General features: G+C 39.7%; 3 protein-coding genes across 5 annotated transcripts; all 3 read left to right on the top strand.

Moving 5' to 3' along the window:
- The first annotated feature begins 546 nt into the window (after window positions 1-546).
- On the top strand, window positions 547-12,391 carry LOC144086024 (caytaxin-like). Its single transcript, XM_077615774.1, has 14 exons — window positions 547-635; window positions 2,807-3,348; window positions 4,399-4,509; window positions 4,585-4,637; window positions 4,704-4,913; window positions 5,631-5,789; window positions 5,873-5,975; window positions 6,252-6,383; window positions 7,076-7,162; window positions 7,272-7,370; window positions 7,481-7,507; window positions 8,261-8,308; window positions 8,660-8,708; window positions 11,929-12,391. Exons 3-13 carry the CDS (start codon window positions 4,433-4,435, stop codon window positions 8,697-8,699), a joined length of 1,035 nt encoding a protein of 344 aa, XP_077471900.1. The 5' UTR covers window positions 547-635; window positions 2,807-3,348; window positions 4,399-4,432; the 3' UTR covers window positions 8,700-8,708; window positions 11,929-12,391.
- A 1,158-nt stretch (window positions 12,392-13,549) lies between these two features.
- LOC144086023 (nicotinamide riboside kinase 2-like) lies at window positions 13,550-16,753 on the top strand. 3 transcript variants are annotated; one of them, XM_077615772.1, is made up of 8 exons: window positions 13,550-13,958; window positions 14,023-14,113; window positions 14,903-14,951; window positions 15,166-15,343; window positions 15,420-15,491; window positions 15,584-15,690; window positions 16,357-16,442; window positions 16,529-16,753. In XM_077615772.1, exons 1-7 carry the CDS (start codon window positions 13,933-13,935, stop codon window positions 16,440-16,442), a joined length of 609 nt encoding a protein of 202 aa, XP_077471898.1. In that variant the 5' UTR covers window positions 13,550-13,932; the 3' UTR covers window positions 16,529-16,753. The 3 variants fall into 3 exon arrangements, with proteins under 3 accessions (XP_077471898.1, XP_077471897.1, XP_077471899.1); XM_077615771.1 differs by having other exon boundaries at window positions 16,526-16,753; XM_077615773.1 differs by lacking the exon at window positions 14,903-14,951 and having other exon boundaries at window positions 13,550-14,113; window positions 16,526-16,753.
- A 2,056-nt stretch (window positions 16,754-18,809) lies between these two features.
- On the top strand, window positions 18,810-23,976 carry LOC144085778 (protein-lysine 6-oxidase-like). Its single transcript, XM_077615416.1, has 8 exons — window positions 18,810-19,194; window positions 20,636-21,138; window positions 22,327-22,435; window positions 22,515-22,652; window positions 23,192-23,348; window positions 23,440-23,535; window positions 23,600-23,715; window positions 23,797-23,976. The coding sequence occupies exons 2-8, from the start codon at window positions 20,646-20,648 to the stop codon at window positions 23,801-23,803; spliced, it is 1,116 nt and encodes a 371-aa protein (XP_077471542.1). The 5' UTR covers window positions 18,810-19,194; window positions 20,636-20,645; the 3' UTR covers window positions 23,804-23,976.
- The last annotated feature ends 1,252 nt before the right edge of the window (window positions 23,977-25,228 follow it).

The following is a 25,228-nucleotide window of genomic DNA, read 5'->3' as shown; positions in this document are numbered from 1 at the left end:
ACTTTCAAATTTAAGATAAGGAAATTGGATTTTAACCTTTTACGTATAATGTATTTCTTCACTTATTGACTCACGAGGGTCACGGAGGTGCTGGCAATCATCCCAACTCACTAAAGACAGGAGCCAGGGTAAATATAACTCATAATTAATGAATAATTAATGTCCCAAAAACGTCTGACATAATTTACTGTCTTATTTGATTGTATCAAATTTGACAAATGCAATCCTTAAGTGGATCTACAGTTCGTAGTTGCAATTGAATATAAATTGCCTTTTTTTTTTGATTGGACACAACATAAATGGAGGCGTTGTAAGGTAACACAGTTGTTTGGCGCGCGTTTAAGAAACCTTGGAAGCTTTTCTGCCGCTTTATCTTTTAATCTTTCAGTTTGCCAAAATGGCCAAAGGGGTTAAAACCCTTCCCGCATTCATCCAGCTTAGGATCCCTTATTGCGCATAGGATTGTTTCTCTTCTAAGACAAACCCACCAACATTATGTCTGTCACAGGTCACAGGAGCTGTCCATCGATTGGTCGCCAGACAAACATTTGCCCTTGCAATCACACCGCCGCTGAGTGGGAATCAAACCCAGGCTGTCTGCACCAAATCAAGCAAATGAACCACTTCTCCATCAGGTGCCAGTATCATAAAATCTTTATTTATGTTATTCATCAAATGTCTTTTTAGTTCTTTTGTGCCAGCATTCATCAACAAGGGTTTACGACAAACGTTACTGTTTAAAAAAAGTATAAAATATAGGATTTATGGAATGATATTTACTATAAATACACTGTCATGTCTACTGCATCTTTTTTAATATGTTTGCGTAAGGCCAAGCCTACGTTGAAACAAGCTTACGTGCAGCTTGGCACACAATGTCTCCCTTTGCGCTTGACCTCTCGGCCGGAGATCGGCGTCTTCCCCCCCCCCCCCCCCATTGACCGCCTGCTTTTACTCTCTCATCGGTGGAAAATTAGAGCTGGTCCAACGCCGGCGCAGCCTCAACACACGCCGCCAAAAAGATGATGTCAGCCCGGAGATGTTAATGTGATTAAATAATTATTGTTTTAAAGCGCGCTGGGTTAAGAGGCGTGTTTAAACGGCGCCATCCCGACACAAGAGCGCCGAGCCGAACGCTGGCCTACGAGGCTAAGCCGATCTTCTCTGACCCTCGGCTAATTTGAGCCCAAATAAAATAAACAAGACACCTCAAAGCTCCCACGTAATCTACACGCGCATCCGTTGATGTCATAGTCGAGCACCGGGCAGGAAGTTTGTCTAATACGTACTCGTCTGGCGTCGAAATCGGGCCTTTAAAAACACGGGTTGAAATGCGACTTATAGAAAAGTTGACATTAATTTCAATAACTGCCATTGACAACGTTAAAGACAACATTTCCGGTCAAAGTAGAACTGAAACGTGACCATTCGTGTGCCGAAAGCTAGCCAGGATCAACGCAGGCATGTATTCTTTATCCTCTGTGAAGAAAAGCGATTCGTAGTCTATAGTTGCGGCTCATATTCTTGACGACAGTTGCGTGTGCTGTTCGATTTTTGTTGTTTAATGGCGAATCAATCAGTGAGTCATCGTCAAGCGTGCGTAATTCGGAGGCATGTGTGCGAGGGCGGGTTCTAATCGGCCGCGCTAATCCGTATCTTAATGCACATGTAGGTCATTGTTTGTCTTGTCTTGTCGCTCGCGATACCTCTTTGGAAATTTTCAGGGCAGCTCTTTCATAAGAAGCATTCTTAAGGAAAACAAAGGCGGGCCGCAGGGCTGATGGGTAATTGAGGGGCAGCCCATGTAGCGTTGGCAGCTTCACCTGCTCTCCATCACCCTCCTGTGGTCGCATTCAAGCCATGACAATTACTTTGGAGGTGACAAAGTAGTCAATATTATATTTATATCATATATATATATTTCAAACATGTAGATATATTCTAAATTTTAATGTTTCCTGGTGGGTTCTGACCTTCCTGTTTGGAGTTTGAATGTTCGCCAGTGTGGGTTTTCTCTGGGTACTCCAGTTTCCTCCCACATCCCGAAAACATGCACCAATTTGTGATCCCCAAGTTGGTCTGGATACGCTCCAGCTCTCTGGTGATCCTCATGAGGATAAGCAAACTCCACATGCCTGTGTGGGTTTTCCCTGGGTACTCTGGTTTCCTCTCACATCCCAAATCTTGTTGAATCATACCCTGTAACTGCCTAGCAACCAATTCATGGTCCCTAAGTTGGCTGGGATAGGCTCCAACACCCTCGCGATCCTCATGAGGATAAGCCAACTCCACATGCCTGCGTGGGTTTTTCTCTGGGTACTCCAGTTTCCTCCCACATCCCGAAAACATGCACCAATTCATCATCCCTAAGTTGGTCTGGATACGCTCCAGCACCCTGGCGATCCTCATGAGGGTAAGCAAACTCCACGTGCCTGCGTGGGTTTTCCCTGGGTACTCCGGTTTCCTCCCACATCCCAAATCTTGTTGAATAATGCCCCTGTAATTGCCTAGCAACCAATTCATGGTCCCCAAGATGGCTGGGATAGGCTCCAGCACCCTGGCGATCCTCATGAGGATAAGCAAACTCCACGTGCCTACGTGGATTTTCTCTGGGTACTCCGGCGGTTTCCAGCACCCTGGCGATCCTCGCGAGGAATAAGCAAAACTGAAAATGAATGAATGTAAAAAAAATCCTGTTATTTTCATGTCTTTTCTCACATCCTATCATTATGTGACCTCTATTTTGTAGTATGACATTGACTCCATTCATCCACATGTTTTTCTCAATTGCATTTTATTTTTTCAGGTAAAAGCAAACTCGTCGTTGGGGCGTCACTTTGTGTGACTCAACAAAAGCTTCACTCACTCGTCGCGCATCGTGATGAGAGGAAGAATGTTTACGAGCGAATGGGCTTAAAAAGGATGCGGTTGCCTTGGAAACAGCTGAGAGGAAACCTCCAGACTGGTCGCCGCGTGAGTACCTTTTCAAAATAAACCCAGCGGATGACAAATAGCGAACGTGACGCATAAAAAAAAAACGTGCCATCCCGGAGGCGCCGCGTTCTAAAGAGGACGCTGCTTTGATTACATAAGCGGCATATGGATGACATCATCACGGCAGGATTAAAGGGGGCGCGGCTTTAGCCCAGGGAACGGCGCTCCGCAGAGGTGAAAGCCACCGGAGGGAGGATTATATTTTGGCATGTGGATCATTTGGCATCAAACGCGGGAATGTCGTCTTTGCCGCTTTTGATGGTGCGGCGTTGGCGCTTCTAAAAAAAAACCGCAGAGGCTTTCCCACGCCTTTGAAGCGGCGTCATCGCATCGCACCGACGCTGGTTTTTCCATGTGAGTACCCGCATGCAGGCCGCCCTTTTGCCCTTAAGTGCTGTTTTCCCTGGCCTGCATTTATTATCCGTGGAATCTATTCGGGTTGATGTCCGGGGGAAAGGCCCGGATTAGTCTCATTTTTCCGAAACATCAAAGACAATTGAGACATCAAGGAGGTTGACTTGTTTTTGTGAACGTCGAATACATTTAGGTGTTGTGAATGTAACCTAAAAATAACATCGATGCTAATGCGTCATGACGACGAAAACGTATCGGGTTGATCTCTTTGTCAGACAGAAGTCACAAGAACGCATGAATTCAGGCGTAATTGATAAAAAAAATGAAATATATTATCTGTTCATGGAAAGTACGGACAGACTACGCAATCCTCGTTGCCAACAGAGCTTTATTTTGTAAGGAAAACTTCAGTTTTATTTTGTATCCGTGCTAAACTTCCTTTCCAGCACAAGTCAACTTTAAGCTTTTTTTGTTGTTGCAAATTTCTAGCAATATTCAGAGTCTTTGAGTTTTATTAAGACATATTTTATGTAGTTTATTGAATATGATTTCCTCTTTAAGGTAAGCAAACACACTTTTGCAAACCTCAAGACAAATTTAAGACTTCAATGCCGCTAACATACAGTGGTACCTCGACCTATGATCAGCTCTACATACGACTGTTTTTGGTGTTTTTTCAGAGGGTTGGAACGGATTAATTTGTTTTCAATTCATTTCAATGGGAAACGTTCGCTCGAGTTACGAGAAGCTCGACATACGATCTCAGTCCCGGAACGGATTAAGATCGTATGTCGAGGTACCACTGTACTTGGTCTGCTAAATGCTACAACAACAAAATCGCCCAATCCGTCAATATAATTGGCTTGTGTTGCTGATTGGTTTTTTTGTACTCTAATGGCTGTTTTATTGAATGATTATATAGATGTGATTTTCCCTTGACTCGTTTTCACTCAGTACTACTTTATCGATTCTTTTTCAGCATATTCCTGCAGGCCATGTTCATTAAGAAAAATCAATCATGACTTGTTTTTTTTGCGTCATTTTCAAAAGCAGCCAGCCGATTCCCAAACAAGCTCCGCCCACCATGGGGACAGCGGAGGCCACTTTACGCATGGACAGCATGGAAGTGAAGGACGAGTGGCAGGATGAGGACTTCCCCAGGTCTTTCGCTTTCCCATCTCCCCCACGCGCAGTTTTTTCTTGGGTTCCTAACGCCACGTCCTCCGTGTTCCACAGGCCTCTGCCAGAAGATGGAGATTCCACGGGCGGCCTCGGCGACAACAGAACCAGTATGTAAACAGACAATGCCTAGTTTTATTTGACGTGACGTTTACCGGACCGGTTTCTCGGGTAAGACCCCCCCTGTAGTCTGAACGTGGGCGGGACGGGCAAGGACCGGTCCAAACGACGCACGCTGACGGCCCCCGACATGAACTTGTCGCTGGACCACAGCGAGGGCTCGATACTCTCGGATGACCTGGACATCAACGTGGACGACATGGAGACGCCGGACGACACCGACTCGCTGGACTTTGGCAGTAACGGCAACGAGCTTGAGTGGGAAGGTGAGAGACGTCAAAGAGTCGGCTATCAAAGACAATGTCGAAGTGAAATCAACCCTTCCAGGGACTGCTGTGGTAGTTAGGAAAAGAGGTCAATTAGAATAGATGACATGAGTTGAGATGAGATGAGATTAGAACTTTATTTCATGCCGTATTCGGGAAATTTCCTTGGTTGCAGTAGCAAGACAGACACACAAGACAATGTAGACCTAGGTAAAAAAACTGGAGCCACACACGCTGAACTCATTCATTGACAGCCCAAGTGACAGACTATGTGCTCTGGTAATTGGTAAATTGATTTTGGATGCACCTATTGACGGTGTCCAATCCATTTTAACCGGAAGGGTTTTATAATATTTTTTAAAATTATTTCTGTTTTTATTAATGCTGCTTTTTTAATTGACATTTGTTTTCTTTATTTTTTTACCCTAGGCGGATCCTTCAATTCATTCATTTTATTTAAAATGTTCTAGTATTTTTTAATCAGAAAATAAATGAATGTAGTAATAAAAACATTTAATTTAAAAAAACAATTAAAGTGTTGAAAAACAAAACCCTTTGATATGACATACACCATCAGTAAAATCAATTTTTGACAATTAATTTGAATGAAAACCGTATTTCTTAAAGACAAAGACATTGATCAATTGTTATTCAATTGCACATCACCCAACGACATCAATACCCGTAACACTCCTAAAACCCACGATATTATTCCAGACGACACGCCCGTGGCCAGCGCCAAGGCTCTTCCGGGCGAAGGCGAGGAGGAGCGGGACTCAGCGGGCCGCCTTTGGAGGACGGTCATCATCGGCGACCAAGAGCAACGCATCGACATGCAGGTCATCAGGCCGTACCTCAGGGTCGTCACGCACGGAGGCGAGTTCTCCCACCAAAGCGTCCCGTCCCGTCCTTGACGCTCGGCGAAAAAACGTTTAACTATCGATCCACTTTGCCCACAGGATATTACGGAGAAGGCCTGAACGCCATCATCGTGTTCTCAGCCTGCTACCTCCCCGACAGCGGTTGTGACGACTACTCGTACATTATGGAGAACCTCTTCCTGTAAGTCACATGTGTCAAAATGGCGGCCCGGGGGCCAAATCCGGCCCACTGCATCATTTTGTGTGGCCGGGGAAAGTACATCATGAGTGCCGACTTTCTGTTTTAGGATCAAATTCAAATGAAGAGTATAGATGTATATTAAATTTCCTGATTTTTCCCCCTTTTAAATCAATAATTGTAATATTTTAATCCATTTTTTTCTGTGTTTTTAGTTCAAAAATTATTTTGTATAATCTAAAAATATATAAGAAAAGCTAAAATAAACATTGTGTCCAGGTACGTGGTGAGCAGCCTGGAGCTGCTGGTAGCCGACGACTACATGATCGTCTACCTGAACGGCGCCACGCCTCGGAGGAAGATGCCTGGGATTGGCTGGCTGAAGAAATGCTACCAGATGATTGACAGAAAGTAAGATTGTACCTGAATTGAATTGAATTGAATTGAATTGAATGCTTTTATTGTCATTATACAAGTATAATGAGATTTAAAGCTTTCACCACGTAGTGCACAAATAACAACAACAAACAGACAAATCAATAATCAATAAATAAGAACTAAATAAGTAAGTAGTCCAAGTGAGATTAGCAGAGGCCTTGTTCTGTCTGAAGTCCAGGATGAGTTCCATGGTTTTGAAGACGTTCAGCACTACCACTCGCTGAGTCTATGGACTCAACAACAAACAAACACATGGATAATCATTATATTCATGATAAATAAGTAATTAATAAATAGTAATAGATAAATAAGTGGTCAACATGATAAATAAATAGTATAAGTAGTAGTAATAAGTCTTGATGTAGATCCTAGGTGCAGAACTCGTGTTGAGTATGGTGACAGCTCTTGGGAAGAAACTGTTCTTGAGTCTGTTTGTCTTGGCTGTTATGACTCTGTAGCGCCTTCCAGAGGGCAGCAGGTTGAAGTGGTGGAAGCCGGGATGCGTATTGTCTTTTATGACGCTCTCTGCCCTTCTAAGGCACTGGGATTTGTAGAGGCTGGACGGGGTAGGTAGGGGGCAGTTGATGAGGAGGTCATCGAAAGATTAAAATAAAAATGCACAATCATGGCATGTCATAATATCAAACTAAAAATTGTCAATGCAGATTGAGGAAGAATCTCAAGTGTCTGATCATCGTTCACCCCACGTGGTTCATCCGGACCATTCTGGCCATCTCCAGACCGTTCATCAGGTTGGTGACGTTTCCACCAAAAACACGCATTTTTAGTCCATATGAGAAGAATGTGTGCATTGTCATCGTTTGGGACAATTTTCAAAATATGTTTCCAACTTTGCCACAGTGTGAAGTTCCTGGACAAGATTCGTTACGTGTATACGTTGCACGAGGTCAGCCTGCTCATTCCCATGGTGCACGTGCAGGTTCCTGAGTGCGTTCTGCAGTAAGTAGCTAGTTCTCTGCCGTCAGGCGCTGCAAAAAAAAGGAAAAAGAATAAACAAAAAGCATCAGTCAATGCTGATTCTAACCGTTTTTCTTTTTTATTCCTTTCAGGTACGACGATGAGAAGATAAAAGCCAGGTGAGTGTTTAATGTGTTTGTGTTATGTCACAATCTAATGATGCTCTTATTTTAGTTATCATTTTATTGAAGGCAATTCTTGCTATTTTAGGCACATTATTTGACTTTTTTTTTTTTTTTTTTGTTTATAAAATATTTTTCTTTTGCAAAAGCCTTCACTTAATACACGTGTCAAAGTGGCGGCCCGGGGGCCAAATCTGGCCCGCCGCATCATTTTGTGTGGCCCGGGAAAGTAAATCATGAGTGCCGACTTTCTGTTTTAGGATCAAATTCAAATGAAGAGTATAGATGTATATTAAATTTCCTGATTTTCCCCCTTTTAAATCAATAATTGTAATTTTTTAATCCATTTTTTCTGTGTTTTTAGTTCAAAAATCATTTTGTAAAATCTAGAAATATATTTAAAAAAAAGCTCAAATAAACATTGTTTTAGAGCAATAAAAAACTGAATATTCAGGGCTTTTAATCCAGTTCTTTTAATCCATTTATAAAAAAAAATTCTAAATATTATATCTAAAATGGTCCGGCCCACATGAAATCGAGTTGACGTTAACGCGGCCCGCGAACCAACCCGAGTCTGACACCCCTGACTTAAGATGATATTTGCCATTTCTCCTACAAAGACTTAATCACAATAATTTATGTTTCAATTCTAGAAGTACGTATTTGTTTAAAAATTGCAATAATTCTTATAATAATATTATCATTATCTTTGATAGTAGCACGCTTTTCGATGTATTTGTGTGTTTGCAGACTGGAACAAGAGCAGCAGAATGGAAATGTGCTGCCCACTACAGAAAGGTTTGTAGACACCTACCACACACACACTGACACAAACATAATCGGATATATTAATGTGTATTTAGCAAGGAAACCAAAGATTTTAGGCCGCTCGGGGGGCCCCTTCATACTCATTGCACCTCAGCCCTCTTCACATTTGTTCCGGCACTGGCGAAAATATCTTTCTCCAACGTAAGCGGAAAAAAAAGTATCTGCTTAACTAAATTTCACAATTTGATAATAGTTAAGACGAAGGGACGTCTAAAATGCTTTAAAACCAAAAAATACTAAACCTTTCACCCAGGAACAGTTTTAAATTATATGAAATGTTTTCCCTATAATTAACTAATGGTGTTTTCCGCTCCTTCATAGGCTGAAACAAACGATCGCTGAGATTGGGAGCGAATTCTGAAATTCAAAGGTATGTGTTGCCATGACACCAAGCGACTTTGTCATGTTGGTGGGTCTAAAAATTGTACTCCCATTTTTTTAATAGAAATACCTCTTGCTACTGTGACAATGAAATTTCCCGAATACGGGATGAATAAAGTTATCTAATCTAATCTAATCTAATTACACAGGCTGTCTGTATAAGTACAGTATGCCATGTTTTAAATCTCATCACATCGCATTCCATTCGAGCCATATGTGGCTCTTTTGATGGGTGCATATGCCTATCTACTAAAATATTGACAGAGCTGATAAACATATTTTTTATTACTACTCTTCTGCGTGCATACTCTCTTTGATACTCTTTGATTAGCAACAGTGTAGCAATGTTGTCAAAATAATTCAGAGACTTTTTGTACTTTAAAAGTGGTAAAAAGACCAAAAAAAAAATCACATTTTCATGTATTTTTACTTCTGAGTATGGCTCTCAGGGCATAAAATTTGGACATAGGAATTGTTTATGGCTCTCTCTGTCAAAAAGATTCCCGACCTTTACGCTAGAGAGAGTCCACGCACCGCTAATGGTCCAACCCGACGTTGAGAATCACTGTGGTGGACAATTTTAGGTAGAAGTATGCGGAAATGGGTTTGACTTTGGCTCGAAATGCAATGTTACAGTAGCTGGCAAGCAGCTGTGCGAAGGAATCTACAGTGAATGGTGACACCCAAGGCGCTCTTTGACATGTCGTGCTAACTGTACGAGGCGCATAAACTCACCTAATGAACTCGGGAATAATAATACTCTGTTAAAATGCCACATGATAAAAGATATTTGTGTTACTTGGAACGGTGTGTACGATAGATTTGACGTCCAATATGAGTTGCGTGCTACTTCACAAGCTTTGAACGATGAGCTTTATTCATCTCGTATTCGGGAAATTTCATTGTCACAGTAGCAAGAGGGTGAGAATGCAGATAAAGGAAAGGCATTTTAGACATAAATTGATGGGTAATAAGCAAGTTAGTAAAAAAATAAATATAGAAATAAATAAATAAGCCTGTTGCTGTAATATATACATATACATAGATGTATATATGTATATATATATATGTATATATGTATGTATGTATATATATGTATATACATAAATATATATACATATATACATACATATATTGTACATATATAAATACATATATATAATACATATATATATATATATATATATATATATATATATATATATATATATATATATATATATATATATATATATATATATACAAAAATATATATATATATAGAGAGAGAGAGATATTCACAAAAAATATCTCGACTACAGTATATACAGTTATATATATTCACAAAATATTATATATGTATATATTCACAAGAAATATGAAAAATATCTTGACTACAGTATATACAGTTATATATATATATATATATATATATTCACAAAATATTATATATACATTCACAAAATATTATATATACATGCACAAAATATTATATACATATATATATATTCACAAAATATTATATACATATATATATATATATATATTCACAAAATATTATATATATATTCACAAAAAACATGAAAAATATCTCGACTACAGTTCAGTTCATGGATAGAAAACTCCGTAAATGAGTTTAGCACCACTCATTTAGGGAGTTTTCTATCATGCATGAGTCTTTTTTTCCATCATCTTAGAAATTGGCAAAACTATAAACCCCCCAGATTTTTGTATTCCCGTCAAAAAACTTTTCTTTTAATCAGACATTTACCAAACGGCTTGACTTAAAGTGTGCTAAGTCACCAGCTCAATGTGTGCACATATTTGTGTGTGTCACACAATCCTCACACCTCATATTCCCTGAGGACGCCAGTCTTACATAAAGCACAGCTGTTCATCTTTTTAAGTCGTCCTCTACGCCAGCGATAGGTTCTATTTTTAACAATCGGCCCCGGGGCAACCCGGCCGGGGGAAATTGATCGCTATCACACGCGGTGTTCTGAAACCGGAGGAAAAAAATGCAGTGGGCTCAACCCGTGGCTCAGGTGCGCTCCATATGCTCGATGTCATGAGCCATCAGCTGGTCTGGGAATGCTCCACAGGGTTCAAGATGAGGAAGAACACTGACACACTTTCTCTTATTAACATAACCCACATTCCAAAAGATCTCATTTTGGACCATTCGGTAACGCAAAGGCAACATTTCCAGACATTACAGTAATACCTCGTTTATCGCGGTATTTAGGTTCCAAGGCCTGCCGAAATAAGGGAGTACCCTCCATGTAGGAACGGTGTTTTGATGGTGTCCATTTCATATTATTTGGACTTTTAAAACCCTCTCGCCACTGTTATTGAACTCAACCATCACAATAGTGTGCGCTATTTCTGCACTCACAAGAAATAACATTTCATTTTTAAAGTAAAGATTGTACTCTACTTTTTTGTGATGATATTTGTATCCATGTCGTCTTACTAAAAGTGAGGAAAGACATCTTCCTAATGATAGCCCCTTATTAATGATTGCAATACCCCTCATTAAGCAATTTTTAAAAAAGTACAAATGCAAGGCGGCACATATTTACTCACATACTAAAATTTTGCTCAAAGTGGACGGGGCGCCCAATCAGTCGGTGCACTAAATTCAAGATGCTGTAGATGTCGCTGTATGACCCTGACAGCTTGACTGTCTAGGGTACATTGCTTGCTGACTCGCTATATTTATAGAGTGAAAAGGCAGACCCGTGAAAGGGGAATGCACATGCGCTTATCGTCCTTAAAGCATGACAATATTAGCATTCGACGATAACGTTTTCGTCTGCTACCAGTGACCGAGACGAAGCGGATTAGAGCCAAAATGGGTAAAACAACATTGGTTTTACAAAAAACGTACTTTAGAAAAATCCCGTACAAAAGTTGTTATACAGCGTACACAATTTATATGATAAAAAAACATAAAATATGTCAAGAATGTATAAGTTGACAAGTATGTAAATGGCGAGCAATAGTTCCATAAGTTTTTCCCTACCGAAGGTAGACACTGCCCCTAGTGGCAGGTGAAATAATCTTCAATAATGCCATGTCTTTATTTTCCGCTCCATTTCATGTTTATATTAGTGTGCCTACACTATAAACTTTCCATATATATTTGGCGGATTCAAGCCGGAATGTGGTGAATCTGTGAAGTAGCGAGGTATTACTGTAATTTTTTTGTGTGTGTGTTTCCATTGTAGAAATTTGAATGACAAAGATGGCACAATCTGGGACGGCCTGTCTGGATACGAAACATGCAAGTCCATTGTTTTTCAAGTAAACGGAATAGACGCTTCACACAAGGTTGTACCAAAAAGCTTTACACGTTTCAATTCGTATTGCGGGAAAGTGTTCGTATATTTTTGGAAGATAAAAAAAGGTGTCTTAAATATTTTGTCCTTACAAACGCCATGTGTTGGATTCATGTGCAATAATGTCGATGTTTTATGGACCTTTTTTCGACGATGCAATGGTGGCATGCTAGTCAATTTCTCTTTTGTCTTTTGCCGTTTGTGCGTCCTTTTTGCCTGATGGGAATTGTAAACAAACAAAGACAATTTAAAAAAAATGATAATTGTTATTTATAAAAAGGTGACATGTTGTTTGTAATATTTTGGAAAGAGAACTAAGCAGGAATAAAATAAACAAAGCTTGTCACACTGACCTTACCGTGATTATTTACGTATTTATTTACCCAGCTCATTTCCACAATGCTTCTAAAACTTCCTCGTTAAGGTTATAAATCACCTACGCAGTTGCCGTTAAAATATGTCACTGGGCAATTCTGTGAATTATTTTTTAATAAATGTTTACTGCCACTTTTAGCACGGTAACTTTCACTAGATAGAATAATCTAAAATAGATAAAGAAATCTGAGTGAGTAATAATTTGGGTTACTGATTTAGCATACCATTTCTGTACTTTTATGAAAGTGTATACCGTATTTACTCGCATATAAGCCGCCCCACGTATAAGCCACACCCTTAAAATTGCCTTAAAATCATTGCATTTGACAATTTCTCGCATATAAGCCGCCCCACGTATAAACTGCACCCTTAAAATTGGCTTAATATCGTCGCATTTGACAATTTCTCGCATATAAGCCGCCCCCTGATTCACAATTTCACCTCCATATTCATTGTTTTAATAGGGAGTACAAATGTGTTACTTTGAAGGCAAAATCTTAAGAAAAATCATCGCACGTGGTATTTCTGAGATACTCTATGAATCAAAAGCACATTACGTATTAGGGTCAATATCATAAGGAATCAATTCCTCCAGTTGTTATGGTTGTTTTCTTACTGCAAAACAGAAAATAACCAGCAAATAGTATATATATATATATATATATATATATATATATATATATATATATATATATATATGTTACTTTGCTGACGTTAGGGTTAGGGTCTAGCAAGTCTTATGCGCATATAAGCCGTACCCTTGATTCAGTCTTCATTTATTTGAGTTATATATACAAGAAAATACAGTAAATTTCCTACAATGTACACATGTGTACTGGTAAAAAGTTGAAGCAAAGTTCACTTCCTTATGGAACACACGTGAGCGAGATAAGATACGAACAGATTAGAACAGACCCCTCGCTCTTAGTTAGCAAGTTGCCGAAGACTCGACTTTTACGACCCCGGAGCGGTGAATAGGTCGCCTGCGTTGCCAGTCACATGGCTGGCCGCCACCATCTCCCACCAGTTGCGTCAGAAACACGCATGACGCCCCGCTGAGTTAAATATAGCGCCATAAAATCACCACTCCAGTTTTCCCCTTAAAATCCCCCTATCCGACTCTTCCGAGCCAATCGCAGGACACTTTGCAGAAATGTCGGCCATGTTGCCAACGAGCCTTCAAAGCACTGTTTTAGGAATCTTCTTGGCTGCCACATTCCTTTTCTTGACCCCTCCTTGACAGGTGGAAAAAAAATTGGGGGGCTAGTACGCAAATGAGACCCTGCCTCCACCCAAAGAAGCCTTCCGATTGGTTCCCCCGGCCGGCTGGCTTCCTTTAAATAGCCGGCAAATTTTGTCTATCAATGAAGTAGTAAAAGGAGGGGAACTGTTGAGGTCCAAGAGGAAGGAGAAGGGAAGGTTTGGAGAGAGCTTAGCGCAAAGAAAAGCAGTTCCCCTTTATTTTATTACTAAATTCCACCCCAAAATTTAAAAAAACAACCACAAAAAAACACCAGGATGAAATTCATCATTGGCATCGGAGGGTAAGTATCCATTTTAAGTCTGTTTCTTAGCAACACGAGTTATTCCGCTTGATCTTTTCTACAGAGTGACCAACGGTGGCAAGACCACCCTGACGAACAGACTGCTCAGGACGTTACCCAACTGTTGCGTGGTGCACCAGGATGACTTTTTCAAGGTAAGATTCCATGGCAATCAAGGTACGCGCCACGGATTTCCCCGAAGACACAAGTCGAAAATTCTATCCTATCATGGCGGTAACCTAGTGACGCCAGCGGCTGATTGGCTCCTGGACAGACAACCATCAAGGCCCGAGTCCCCTCTTTAAAAATCCCATGAAATTCTTTTAGAGTCCCTTCTTTAAATCCAGGGAAATTGCTTCGAGTTACAACCAAAACCGGCAGATGGAAGCTGCCGTTTGTCTTTGGCCTAATGAGCAAGTTTTCAGTCTCTCTACAAAGCATAAACAGTATCAATAAGATAAACAAAAATAGATACTAAGTACCTCGTGGGAAATAGGGGCGTTTTGTTATGGGTTACCCGTAAGATTTTCTGTATTTTCAAAAGTATTTCACAGCAGATTTAAAAATCTGACATCCATAAAATCCATTAAATTACCAAATATAAGACTTTAATCTGGTTTGACGGATAAACCGGACAACTTCCATCCATTTTCCAAATTAATCCCAAATTTTCCAGGCCTGAAAAATGTGGTTTCCCAGTTTTTTCTCTTTCCTATCTCGAACATTTTGATATCCTTCTTCTTAACATCAACCCCTCACAATCATTTTAACCCTCGAATCTGTCAAAACTGTCCCATACGAATCCCACCCAAAAAAATACCCCATCCCAAAGACCGTGCACTCCTTTGGGTGGACACAGGTTCTCGGCCTTCCCTGTCCAGGAGCGATCAGCTGCGACGGGTCACTGGGTTGCAGCAATGTTTCACTGGTGACTGTTATTTCAGAAACCCGATCAAATAGAAGTCGGGGAGGACGGCTTTAGACAGTGGGATGGTAAGAATGGATTTTCGCGTAGGAAAAACCATATGCACATTTGCCTTTTTTTGGTAACCATCCAGTAAAAAAAAAACACCATAACTTGACACTGTATTCCACGTGAATGCCGGAGACATTCGCAAAACCACGACTAGCGTGTTCACGGCACCCCGTCCGGCCCGACGCGCTTCATTTGGCTTCAATGCTCTTCTGTTTTTTTGTCCTCTGCCAGTCATCTCGGCCCTGGACATGGAGGCCATGGTCAGCACCGTGAAAGGCTGGCAGGAGAACCCGGTCAAGTTTGCGCGATCCCACGGCGTGGCGCTATCGCCCGACGCCGAGAACTACGGCTCGGATCCGAAGGGGATTCACATTCTCATCGTGGAGGGATTCCTCATCTACAACTACAAGTGGGTCACTCGCCAAGTAACCCCCGTGAACGGTAACTTCCCAATTTCATCTCAACTGGATCTCAACTTTCCGCAGGCCGCTCATCGACGTCTACGACAGGTGCTTCTACATTTCGCTTCCGTACGAGGAATGCAAGACAAGGAGAAGGTGGTGTAACGTCTTGCCGTTTCCGTTCCCGCGACCGCCGCCGCCGTACCCATTCCAGTCTTTTGACGCCCTTCTGATTTGTGTCTGGTCAGTACAAGAACGTACACCGTCCCAGACCCACCCGGTCTTTTCGACGGCCACGTCTGGCCGATGTATCTCAAGCACCGGAAGCAAATGGAGAGCGAATGTGACAGAATAGGTACGTGGACAGGAGAACAGGAAGGCTGATTTCCAACCGAATAATTTACCTATCTGGCCGACAGAGGAGTACCGACGTTTTATTTTTCCTGAAGCAAACAGTCTGCTAAATCTGGTATAGCAACAATTTAAATGCAAAACTGATTTGTTTCCTATATGCTAAAACGCTGGTGTCAAATTGGCGGCCCGGGGGCCAAATCTGGCCCGCCGCAATATTTTGTGCGGCCCGAGAAAGTCAATCTTAAGTAAAGTAAAACTTTGTTTTTGGATCAAATTCAAAATTCAAATGAAGATTATATAGATGTATATTATATTAATATTATATTAATTATATTATATTTAATCCATTTTTTTAGTTCAAAAAGCATTTTGTAAAATCTAAAAAAAGATGAAAATATTTTCTTTTTTACACTTTAATATTGAACATAATTGAAAAAATATTTTGTTTCCTTTTGAAATTGAAAAACTAATTTTCCCTTACTAAGAAAAAAAGCTACAAAAAAAACAAAATATTTAGGGCTTTTGATCCATTTCTTTTAATCCGATTTTTTAACAAAAATAACGAAATATTATATCTAAAATGGTCCGGCCCACATAAAACTAAGTTGACCTGCGAACCTACCCGAATTTGACAGCCTTATCCTAAAATCTGACCTTTTCTTTTTAGAATACCTGGATGGAATGATGGCAAAAGACGACATCTACACTTCAGTTTTTGAGAGTATTCAGAACGCCCTCCTCAACAACTCATAGGTCGGTTTCGTTGATTATCGATCGCTGTTTTGACGCTTCTTAGTCCTCTGCGTTTATTCCCGTTTTCATCTATCTCTTCACAGCAGTACACCGGCTGAGAGGATCTTGTGTATAAATCATGTAAATAACGACCATTTTAATGATATGTATACGCCGTACGGGATATGTAAATAGTTGGTTGAGCAGCAAACGTTAACTTTTTTATCACTCTGTCCTGACAAAATATAAAGCCACCCGCGCTTAGGCACGGGTTGAAGCAACGTACAAATGTATGTCCAACTGGAAGCGCATAAAGTCAACAAAGCACTTCAGTTTCCTGTTGTTTTTCTCATATCTGACAGGTTGAGAGATTACATCAGATAAAATTCATAAATTTCTTTGAGATATTGTGTTTTTGCTGTTAAAGGGAATGTAATAATCCTGCTAATTGGTATGAAAAGGTGTTCGTGTACTGTTTTCATCACTGTGTGTCCTTTTTCCAAAGCACAAACCTTAATCGTACACAAATAACACATGAGTACTTAATGTATACATGATATAATACTGCATATACATGACTACAAATCAATACAGCCAATTACTAAATCATATTCCTTCTTTTTACTGTTAAAGGGAATGTAGTAAGCCTGCTAATTGGTATGAAAAAGGTGTTCGTGTACTGTTTTCATCACTTTGTGTCCTTTTTCCAAAGCACAAACTTTAATCCTACACAAATAACACATGAATAAATAATGTATACATGATATAATACTGCGTATACATGACTACAAATCAATACAGCCAATTACTAAATCATATTCCTTCTTTTTACTGTTAAAGGGAATGTATTAAGCCTGCTAATTGGTATGAAAAGGTGTTCATGTACTATTTTCATCACTTTATGTCCTTTTTCCAAAGCACAAACCTTAATCGTACACAAATAACACATGAATACATAATGTATACATGATATAATACTGCGTATACATGACTACAAATCAATACAGCCAATTACTAAATCATATTCCTTCTTTTTACTGTTAAAGGGAATGTAGTAAGCCTGCTAATTGGTATGAAAAGGTGTTCGTGTACTGTTTTCATCACTTTGTGTCCCTTTTCCAAAGCACAAACTTTAATCCTACACAAATAACACATGAGTACTTAATGTATACATGATATAATACTGAGTATACATGACTACAAATCAATACAGGCAATTACTAAATCATATTCCTCCAAAATACGATAATTATGACAGTAGGGCACTGTAACGAACCGGAGGAACAACTGCATTTCAAGTTCCTAATTTTAAAGCAAAACAAAAATAAGATTACTTTAATTGCTTCGATATCTATATTTAATATGTGTAATATTTTTACATCCCTTTTTCAATTTACAATAGTCCTTGTTTAATTGTGCGAACCAATGAGAATGACCGTATTAGACTGGAAATGTACAACAAAACGAAATGTCCATTCTGGGGCACGTACAGTGTGTTAGAAAATCTTTTTGGAAGGGTCTTGTGATATATTTGGGGGGTGGATGGGGGGCCGGGGGCGGGGCCTTGGCATGCCAGTTCTTGAGTAGATGGCAGCTGGCCTGACACTTTATATTTAGGCCAAGTGCCTGAGGTGTCAGGAGGGACGGAGCTATTTTTAAAACATGGCGACGGGCGGGTTAAGGGGGCGCGCTTTCACGGCATTCATCGCCGTAGCAACCCCTAAAAATACGGTCGCCCCGACACCTTACATGGTGGGCATGAGATGGTCCCATGTATGAGTTTCATGATGATGATGATGATGATGATGAGTCATCAAAGACAGAAAAAAGGCAACCTGAATTAGATTTTAATCTTTATGAAGCATTTTCATTTAAAAAAACTAAGTATTAAGTGTGGGAATGTACTCATTTCATGAGTTTAGATTTAAAAGAACATTTATATATTATGATTCTTTTTTTAATTTTATTTTCTTAATGCTATTGGTAAAATAAGACCTTTTTATGTGGGCTGTTTTTGGGGGGGCTTGCATAAGTTTTAGGAAAAATATTTCTGTCATTTAGTCTCTAGAAAAAGTCATTAAAAATAATAATAATAATAAAATATGCTTGAAAAAAGTGTCTTTTTCCACTTGTCATGTTTTCCAAGAACAAAAATCACCAATTGATAATCATCATATTATTTATTATTGTAATACGCCTTTCAGCTGTGAGGGATTCTTACGATATTGACTTTATTTTATTTTATTATAGACAGTGTCCATGGATGCAAGTAAGTATACACAAAAGTGTAGGCTAGCATGTAAAATGATCACTTGTCAGTCACATTTTAACTATTTTCTCTCTCTCTCTCTTTCTGTCTACTTCTATTTATATAGCTATACTAAAAAAAAAAAAAAAAGTTTTTCAGCATCTCACCTGCAGTGTGTGGCTCATATCATTAAGTTCCCCTTATCATCATCATCATCATCATCATGAGGCAAGGCAACGGAGAACACCTACAGATTGTAACAAAGCGTCAACTTTTATTTCCAAGGCATTACGTAAAGGTTAGTTGTCTGCCATTTTTGGTGGTAATCATCTGTTGTGATTGCTTCACTTTCCACACACAATTCAAGTCTCAATTCCGTCTCGTCATCATACTTACTGGCTATTATTTTGTGCCTTTTACATGTCTTGCTCTGTGAGGGAAGTGTCTCGCGCCAAACCAGTGCCCAGGAGTCGACGCTCTTATAAACCCGGCGGGACGGGGACGTGGAGGCCCCGGAATAGAAAGGTATGTGCACGTCTTTGGCCCCATTTGGTCGCGGGGGGGAGTGGCTAGCGTGCACGTGATGCTGTAACATAAGATGATAAACTTACAACAGGTTACAGCTATTTTGACCTGTCGTTTACATAAAATAATGGAGAATAGTGGAATTTAATGCAAGGTCACTTTTAATTTAAAAAATAATGATATTTAGAATTTTAATTTTTAAAAAATTAGATTATTTTAGGAAAATTTTACTGTCTTTCCAACTTTCTGTTGTGTTTTTTAATAGGAGACTTTTTCAGAGTAAAATCATTTTTATATAATATTTTAAACCCGTTTTTCCAATATATTTATTTGTGAGCAAATAGTTTTAAAACTGTTTTTTTATCATCTTGTTTCAATTAGTTTGGAGAGGGGTGGATGATCATTTCACATAAAAATATGACACGACATGGCTAAAATTGTTGGTATAGTGTAAGATTGACAACACTGACTACCCGTGGCGAGTTTTGGTACTGTAGGAATAATTTTTGACACACTTTTGTCTCCATAAAAAAAGGATGGATGTTTTGCCTATTGATAAAAAGTCGTTTCAAAATATTTTATAACTTAGTCAAGAAAATACGGTTATTATAAACTTTTTTAATGAAGATTTTGGGTGAAATGTATTCATTAAAAATATGATTAAGGCGATTTTGAAACATAAACACTTTTATTTTGGATCTCTGGTTTACACCATTTAAATATTATTAAAATATTTTACAAATCTTTAGTTTTTAAATACATACTGATATAGCAAAAACAATAAATTCAAGCTGAAATATTAAAATAGGTTGTATGTATTCATTTCTAACTCAGAAAAATCAGATTAAGGCGATTTTGAAACATAAACACTTTCATTTTGGATCTCTGGTTTACACCATTTAAATATTATTGAAATATTTGACAAATCTTTATTTTTTAAATACATACATATATAGCAAAAACAATAAATTCAAGCTGAAACATTAAAATAGGTTGTATGTGTTTTTTCAATTGAGAACCCATTTCCCATGTCACGATATTTCAACAAAACAGCCGCTAGAGGGCGTCGTTTTCTATGCCATATTTTATTACCTATAATTATGCTTCTTACAGCCATTTCCCTTTACAATTTACTAATGTTATTCAAATGTTTATACCGTTCTCAAACTAAACGTAGATAAGTTGTACTGTAGACAAAAGGAATGACCCCACCCACCCACTTAACACCCACACGTCAAAGTTTACCAAGTAAACCCGTGAATGGTTAAAAAGAGGGATGACTTAAAAGAAAAAGAAAAAAAAGGAGGGTGGGCTGTAGTGGAGTAGAGAGGGGGTCCAGACTATTTAGAGTCTGGAGACAAGTGGACCTGAGAAGACACTCAGAATCAAGAATCCCTTCAACTGTCCTCTCACCAACTTATTTTCTTTTCTTTTTTTTTAGTTTGGTTGCCATGGCAATTGCGTCTCTATTCTTCTTCTACCTTTCCCACGGATTACTCCAAATCATCTTTGGGCAACCGCAGTTGGAACCGTCGCAGGCCGCCCACTGGCGCCACCGCATCCAATGGGAGAACAACGGCCAGATCCACAGCCTGTTGAGCACCGGCTCCGAGTTCGAGTCCCCGGCGCGTGTCTACGTCAGTAGCCGCGATCGAAGGGGGAGGACGCCCCCCCGGGCCCCCGGAGGTCAACGAAGCCCCCGCGCGGGGCAGCGACGGGCAGCATTGGCGGCGGGGACCCCACGCGGGTATCCCGTGGATGGGGACCCCGGGGCCCCGGCCCCCTTCCACTCGCTGGAGGAGAACGCGGCCTACGAGGCGGGGGGGATGTTCAACGACGACGGAAATTCGGTGCTCTACAACATGTATCCGCTCGGGGGGCGTTCGGGGGGGCTTCCGCGACGACCCCCAGACGCGGGATACGGAACCAGATACTTCCAAAACGGTACGGTAACTGGTCAGGTCAGGCAAGTATTAGTATTGTTATTTGTGGTACGTTTAGTTAAATTAGGTGGATTCATATGGTTCTTTTTTTGCTAAAATGTGTCTAAATTCGGTGTTTACGGCAATAGATGTCCAATTCATTTGGAATGAAGGGGGTGGGTCAGCAGTGGGACTTTTTGCTCGCTGAAGTAGTTTAAAAGAGCCAAATGCGGCTCGGGAGCTGCCTCTTATAAACCCCTGATTGGATATTGTTATTGGCTTTGAAGGAGTTCATTATTTTGGGACTAATAAATTTTGGTTTAAAATAGATTGGAAATTTAGTGTACATATTTTTGAAATAACGAATTGTATTAATTGATGATACAGTATTATTGGACATTATTTTTCATGTTTTGATTTGTGATTTTTTTTTTATTGGGCTCAAATTGGGTATACATTTATGGATATTATGTATGACATAGACCAGGGGTGTAATAATATTTAGTTTATTTTTTATAAATGGATTAAAAGAACTGGATTAAAAGCTCTGAATATTCAGTTTTTTTATAGATCTAAAACAATGTTTATTTTAGCTTTTTTATATATATTTTTAGATTTTACAAAATGATTTTTGAACTAAAAACACTGAAAAAAATGATTAAAAAATTACAATTATTGATTTAAAAGGGGGAAAATCAGGAAATTTAATATACATCTATACTCTTCATTTTAATTTGATCCTAAAACAAAAAGTCGGCACTCATGATTTACTTTCCCGGGCCACACAAAATGATGGGGCAGGCCAGATTTGGCCCCCGGGCCGCCACTTTGACACATGTGACATAGACAAAAATATGTTTTGTATTCTTTATATCATGGTTAAAAAAATTGCCTTATTTTTTTCCAGTATAAAAATATCCAAATTCATATATTTTTACATATTTGTTTGTTGTTAATTTTTGGCTAGAATTTGCCTCCATTGAAAGTAAGCATACCCAAATAGCTCATTTAAAAACAAACTAATATACTTTTTACCTAAAACATAAAAAAAACACATTTTTCTGCTTGCCTGCATCAAATACTCTAACGTTTATGTATCACCCACACGCCATAGATATCCCACCACTCCTCTAACGTCACATGGACGACATGTGTGTGCGCACAGCCAAAATTGCCCACCCTTAACCGAAGCATCCATTGACCCCCGCAGGCCTTCCCGACCTGGTGCCTGACCCTTACGCCGTCCAAGCGGGCGCTTACATCCAGCGCGTGCAGATGTTGGCCTTGCGTTGTGCGGCGGAGGAGGACTGCCTGGCCCGGTAAACACACACCCAAACACACACCCAAAGTCAACTTTGTCAGTCAGTGTGTTACAGTAAATCTCATTGACGGGAGCAGGTCGGCCTACGGACCCTCCGTGCGAGATATTGACTTCCGGGTCCTCCTACGCTTCCCCCAGAAGGTCAAGAATCAAGGGACGGCAGACTTCCTTCCTGTCAAACCCAGACACCGGTGGGAATGGCACAGCTGTCACCAGTAAGTCACCAGAAAAAGCTCAAGAAAAATACTTTTTTACTCTATATTATATTGGTATATCTAAAGCAGGGGTAGGGAACCTCGTGTGCGGTCGATTGGTCGCCGGTCTTTTGGTCGCCCATCTTTTGGTCGCCAGTCTTTTGGTTGTCGGTCTTTTGGTCGCGGTCTTTTGGTCGCCCGGACCGCAACAACGGGCGACCAAAAGACCGGCGACCAATCGACCGCACACGAGGTTCCCTACCCCTGCTTTAGATAAAAGACCAAAACCTATGGCTCGGGGGCCATATGTGGCTCTTCGCTAACCTGTGAGCTAAAATATGTGTTTAACCCTATTATCACGGACATGTCTGATTTACATTATCCGTGATATTCGAGGGATTACTGTATATTGCATAATACATGTTTCCGGCTAGAAATTCAGCAACAACTAAGTTTACATCATTTTCTCTCCATATATCTTGTATTTTTAACTTCTTTTTGAATGAACAATGTAATGATGTATGTTATATAGTTCAAAAAAAAAAAACATTTCTAAATAGGCACTACCACAGCATGGAGGCCTTCAGCAACTACGACCTCCTGGACACCAGAACAGGCCACAAAGTAGCCGAGGGTCACAAGGCCAGTTTTTGCTTGGAGGACACGGGCTGCGACGCGGGGGTCCGGCGGCGCTACGCCTGCACAGCCCATACGCAGGTAAAGTTTAGCTAGGGGGGGCCATAGGATATAGCACCCCCACAGCCTCGTGGGTTTTAAGTCTAAACCACATGGCAAATTCTGTTTTCAGGGTCTTAGTCCGGGTTGTCACGATCTTTACGCCGCCAACATCGATTGCCAGTGGATCGACATCACCGACGTGGCCCCGGGAAACTACGTCCTAAAGGTATTTTAAAAAATAATAGTAATAATAATATAAAAAACAGATCATATAAAATATCGTTTCTTAGATTATGGTCAATCCCGACTTCCACGTGCTGGAGTCGGACTTTACCAACAACGTTGTGAGATGCGACGTCGTGTACACGGGTGTTTACGTGCAGACGCGCAACTGCCGGTTAGCGAGGTATTACTGAAGGCAATTTATTAATATCGCACGTCTGTTTTTATGCTTGTTAACTCTTTGTTTTGTTGTTGCTGTTTTCAGGGGGTGAAGAAGTTTTGAAATAATCTTCTGGCTTGGGATTTTTGTTTGTTTGTTTGTTTGTTTTTTGTTATTCCAGCTCCAGATGTTGCATTCCATACAGTTCTTCTGTACTTAATGTCATGTTCGTTAATTGTTTGTTTGTTGTTGTTTTTTACGTTATGGTTAAATTAACTTGTGGTACTATTTGTTCTGTCTTTTTTGCAAAAGATAATATATTTTGTTATATGTGTGTCTGTCATTATCAGTCCAAGTAATTTTTTGAAGAAAACTTTCAAGCCTCCCTAAAAATAATAAGTGTAAATTTTACATACAAAAATATATTACTTTTTTATCTTAAAATAGTATACCACTTTCCCCCCCAGAAATAATCTTTTATTGTGATTTTTCTCAGTAATGAATGACTTTTTATGATGCAAATGCACACATTTTTTCTTAAAAATATACTTAAATCAGGTAAAATGATGACTTTTTTTCTTCAAAATGCTCAACTTATTCATAATATTCTCTATTTTACAACTTTAATTGTCCTTCCTAATCCCTTTTTCCTGTAATATGACTTTTTTATACCTTTTTTTTAACTTAAAAACCAATATTTAGTTTATTATTTCTTTTAAATACATATATAGTCACGACTTTTACATTATTTTTCAAGAATTATTCTATTTTCTTTTCATAAGTGAATTATTTGACCAGTTTGGGAAATGAATTTTTCAAACATGAATGAATGAACCGCATTGATTTGAGGATGGAAATGGAATGACTTGCCAATTTAAAAGAAAAATAAATATTAAGAGCTGTGAGGGAACATTCAGAGACGATGTGCAATATGCCTTAAGGTTGGGAAAACTCTTAAGAATGCTCTATTGTTATTGGATGACACATTTCTTACAATAAATACCGTACTAAAGATTGAGGGATTTTTTTCGTCTCCTATTTTGGACATAAGCAATGATCCATAATTCTACTAGGCAATTTTTTTTTCAAAGGTTGTGTCTCGGAATTCATAGAGTGACATTTTCTTCCAGAACTTTCCAGGTATTTTTGTCTTTGCAGCGGCAGATTGAAAGACTTTGCCGTCGGACAGCGGCGGCATGTTTGCTGACGGGCCTCTGTGAAGCCGCATGAATGAAAGAAAGCCTTCTCTGCCGCCCGTTTCAAAAGGAAGAGACCGCCGGCAAAGACCACCTTTGTTAAAACACACTTACAACTAACTACCAGGGACCCCACAATCCAAAACCGGAGTCGTCGCGTCAAAGGTTTTTCTTTCCTTGGTCGCGGCGGCGGATATAAACATTAATTCATTCAATTTCTGAGCTGTTTTTATCCTTATTAGGTTCACGGGGGGTGCCGGAGTCTATGCCATGAGGCGGGGGACACCCTGAATTGGTGGCCAGCCAATCGCAGGGCACGAGGAGGCAACCATTTACACCAG

Source organism: Stigmatopora argus, chromosome 12 (assembly GCF_051989625.1).
Source record: "Stigmatopora argus isolate UIUO_Sarg chromosome 12, RoL_Sarg_1.0, whole genome shotgun sequence".
Taxonomy (NCBI): domain Eukaryota; kingdom Metazoa; phylum Chordata; class Actinopteri; order Syngnathiformes; family Syngnathidae; genus Stigmatopora; species Stigmatopora argus.
Note: the sequence above shows the minus strand (reverse complement) of the source record. Positions and strands in the feature narration are given on the sequence as shown.

What these genes read in the sequence shown, in the direction of transcription:
- LOC144086024 (XM_077615774.1), top strand. Translation starts at nt 4,433, where the DNA reads ATGGGGACAGCGGAGGCCACTTTACGCATGGACAGCATGGAAGTGAAG. An exon ending in CAACGAGCTTGAGTGGGAAG is followed by an intron (nt 4,914 to 5,630) that starts GTGAGAGACGTC and finishes ATATTATTCCAG; the next exon opens with ACGACACGCCCGTGGCCAGC. An exon ending in GTGCTGCCCACTACAGAAAG is followed by an intron (nt 8,309 to 8,659) that starts GTTTGTAGACAC and finishes GCTCCTTCATAG; the next exon opens with GCTGAAACAAACGATCGCTG.
- LOC144086023 (XM_077615772.1), top strand. Translation starts at nt 13,933, where the DNA reads ATGAAATTCATCATTGGCATCGGAGG. An exon ending in CGGCTTTAGACAGTGGGATG is followed by an intron (nt 14,952 to 15,165) that starts GTAAGAATGGAT and finishes GTCCTCTGCCAG; the next exon opens with TCATCTCGGCCCTGGACATG. An exon ending in GAGCGAATGTGACAGAATAG is followed by an intron (nt 15,691 to 16,356) that starts GTACGTGGACAG and finishes TTTTCTTTTTAG; the next exon opens with AATACCTGGATGGAATGATG.
- LOC144085778 (XM_077615416.1), top strand. Translation starts at nt 20,646, where the DNA reads ATGGCAATTGCGTCTCTATTCTTCTTCTACCTTTCCCACGGATTACTC. An exon ending in GAATGGCACAGCTGTCACCA is followed by an intron (nt 22,653 to 23,191) that starts GTAAGTCACCAG and finishes ATTTCTAAATAG; the next exon opens with GCACTACCACAGCATGGAGG. An exon ending in CCTGCACAGCCCATACGCAG is followed by an intron (nt 23,349 to 23,439) that starts GTAAAGTTTAGC and finishes TTCTGTTTTCAG; the next exon opens with GGTCTTAGTCCGGGTTGTCA.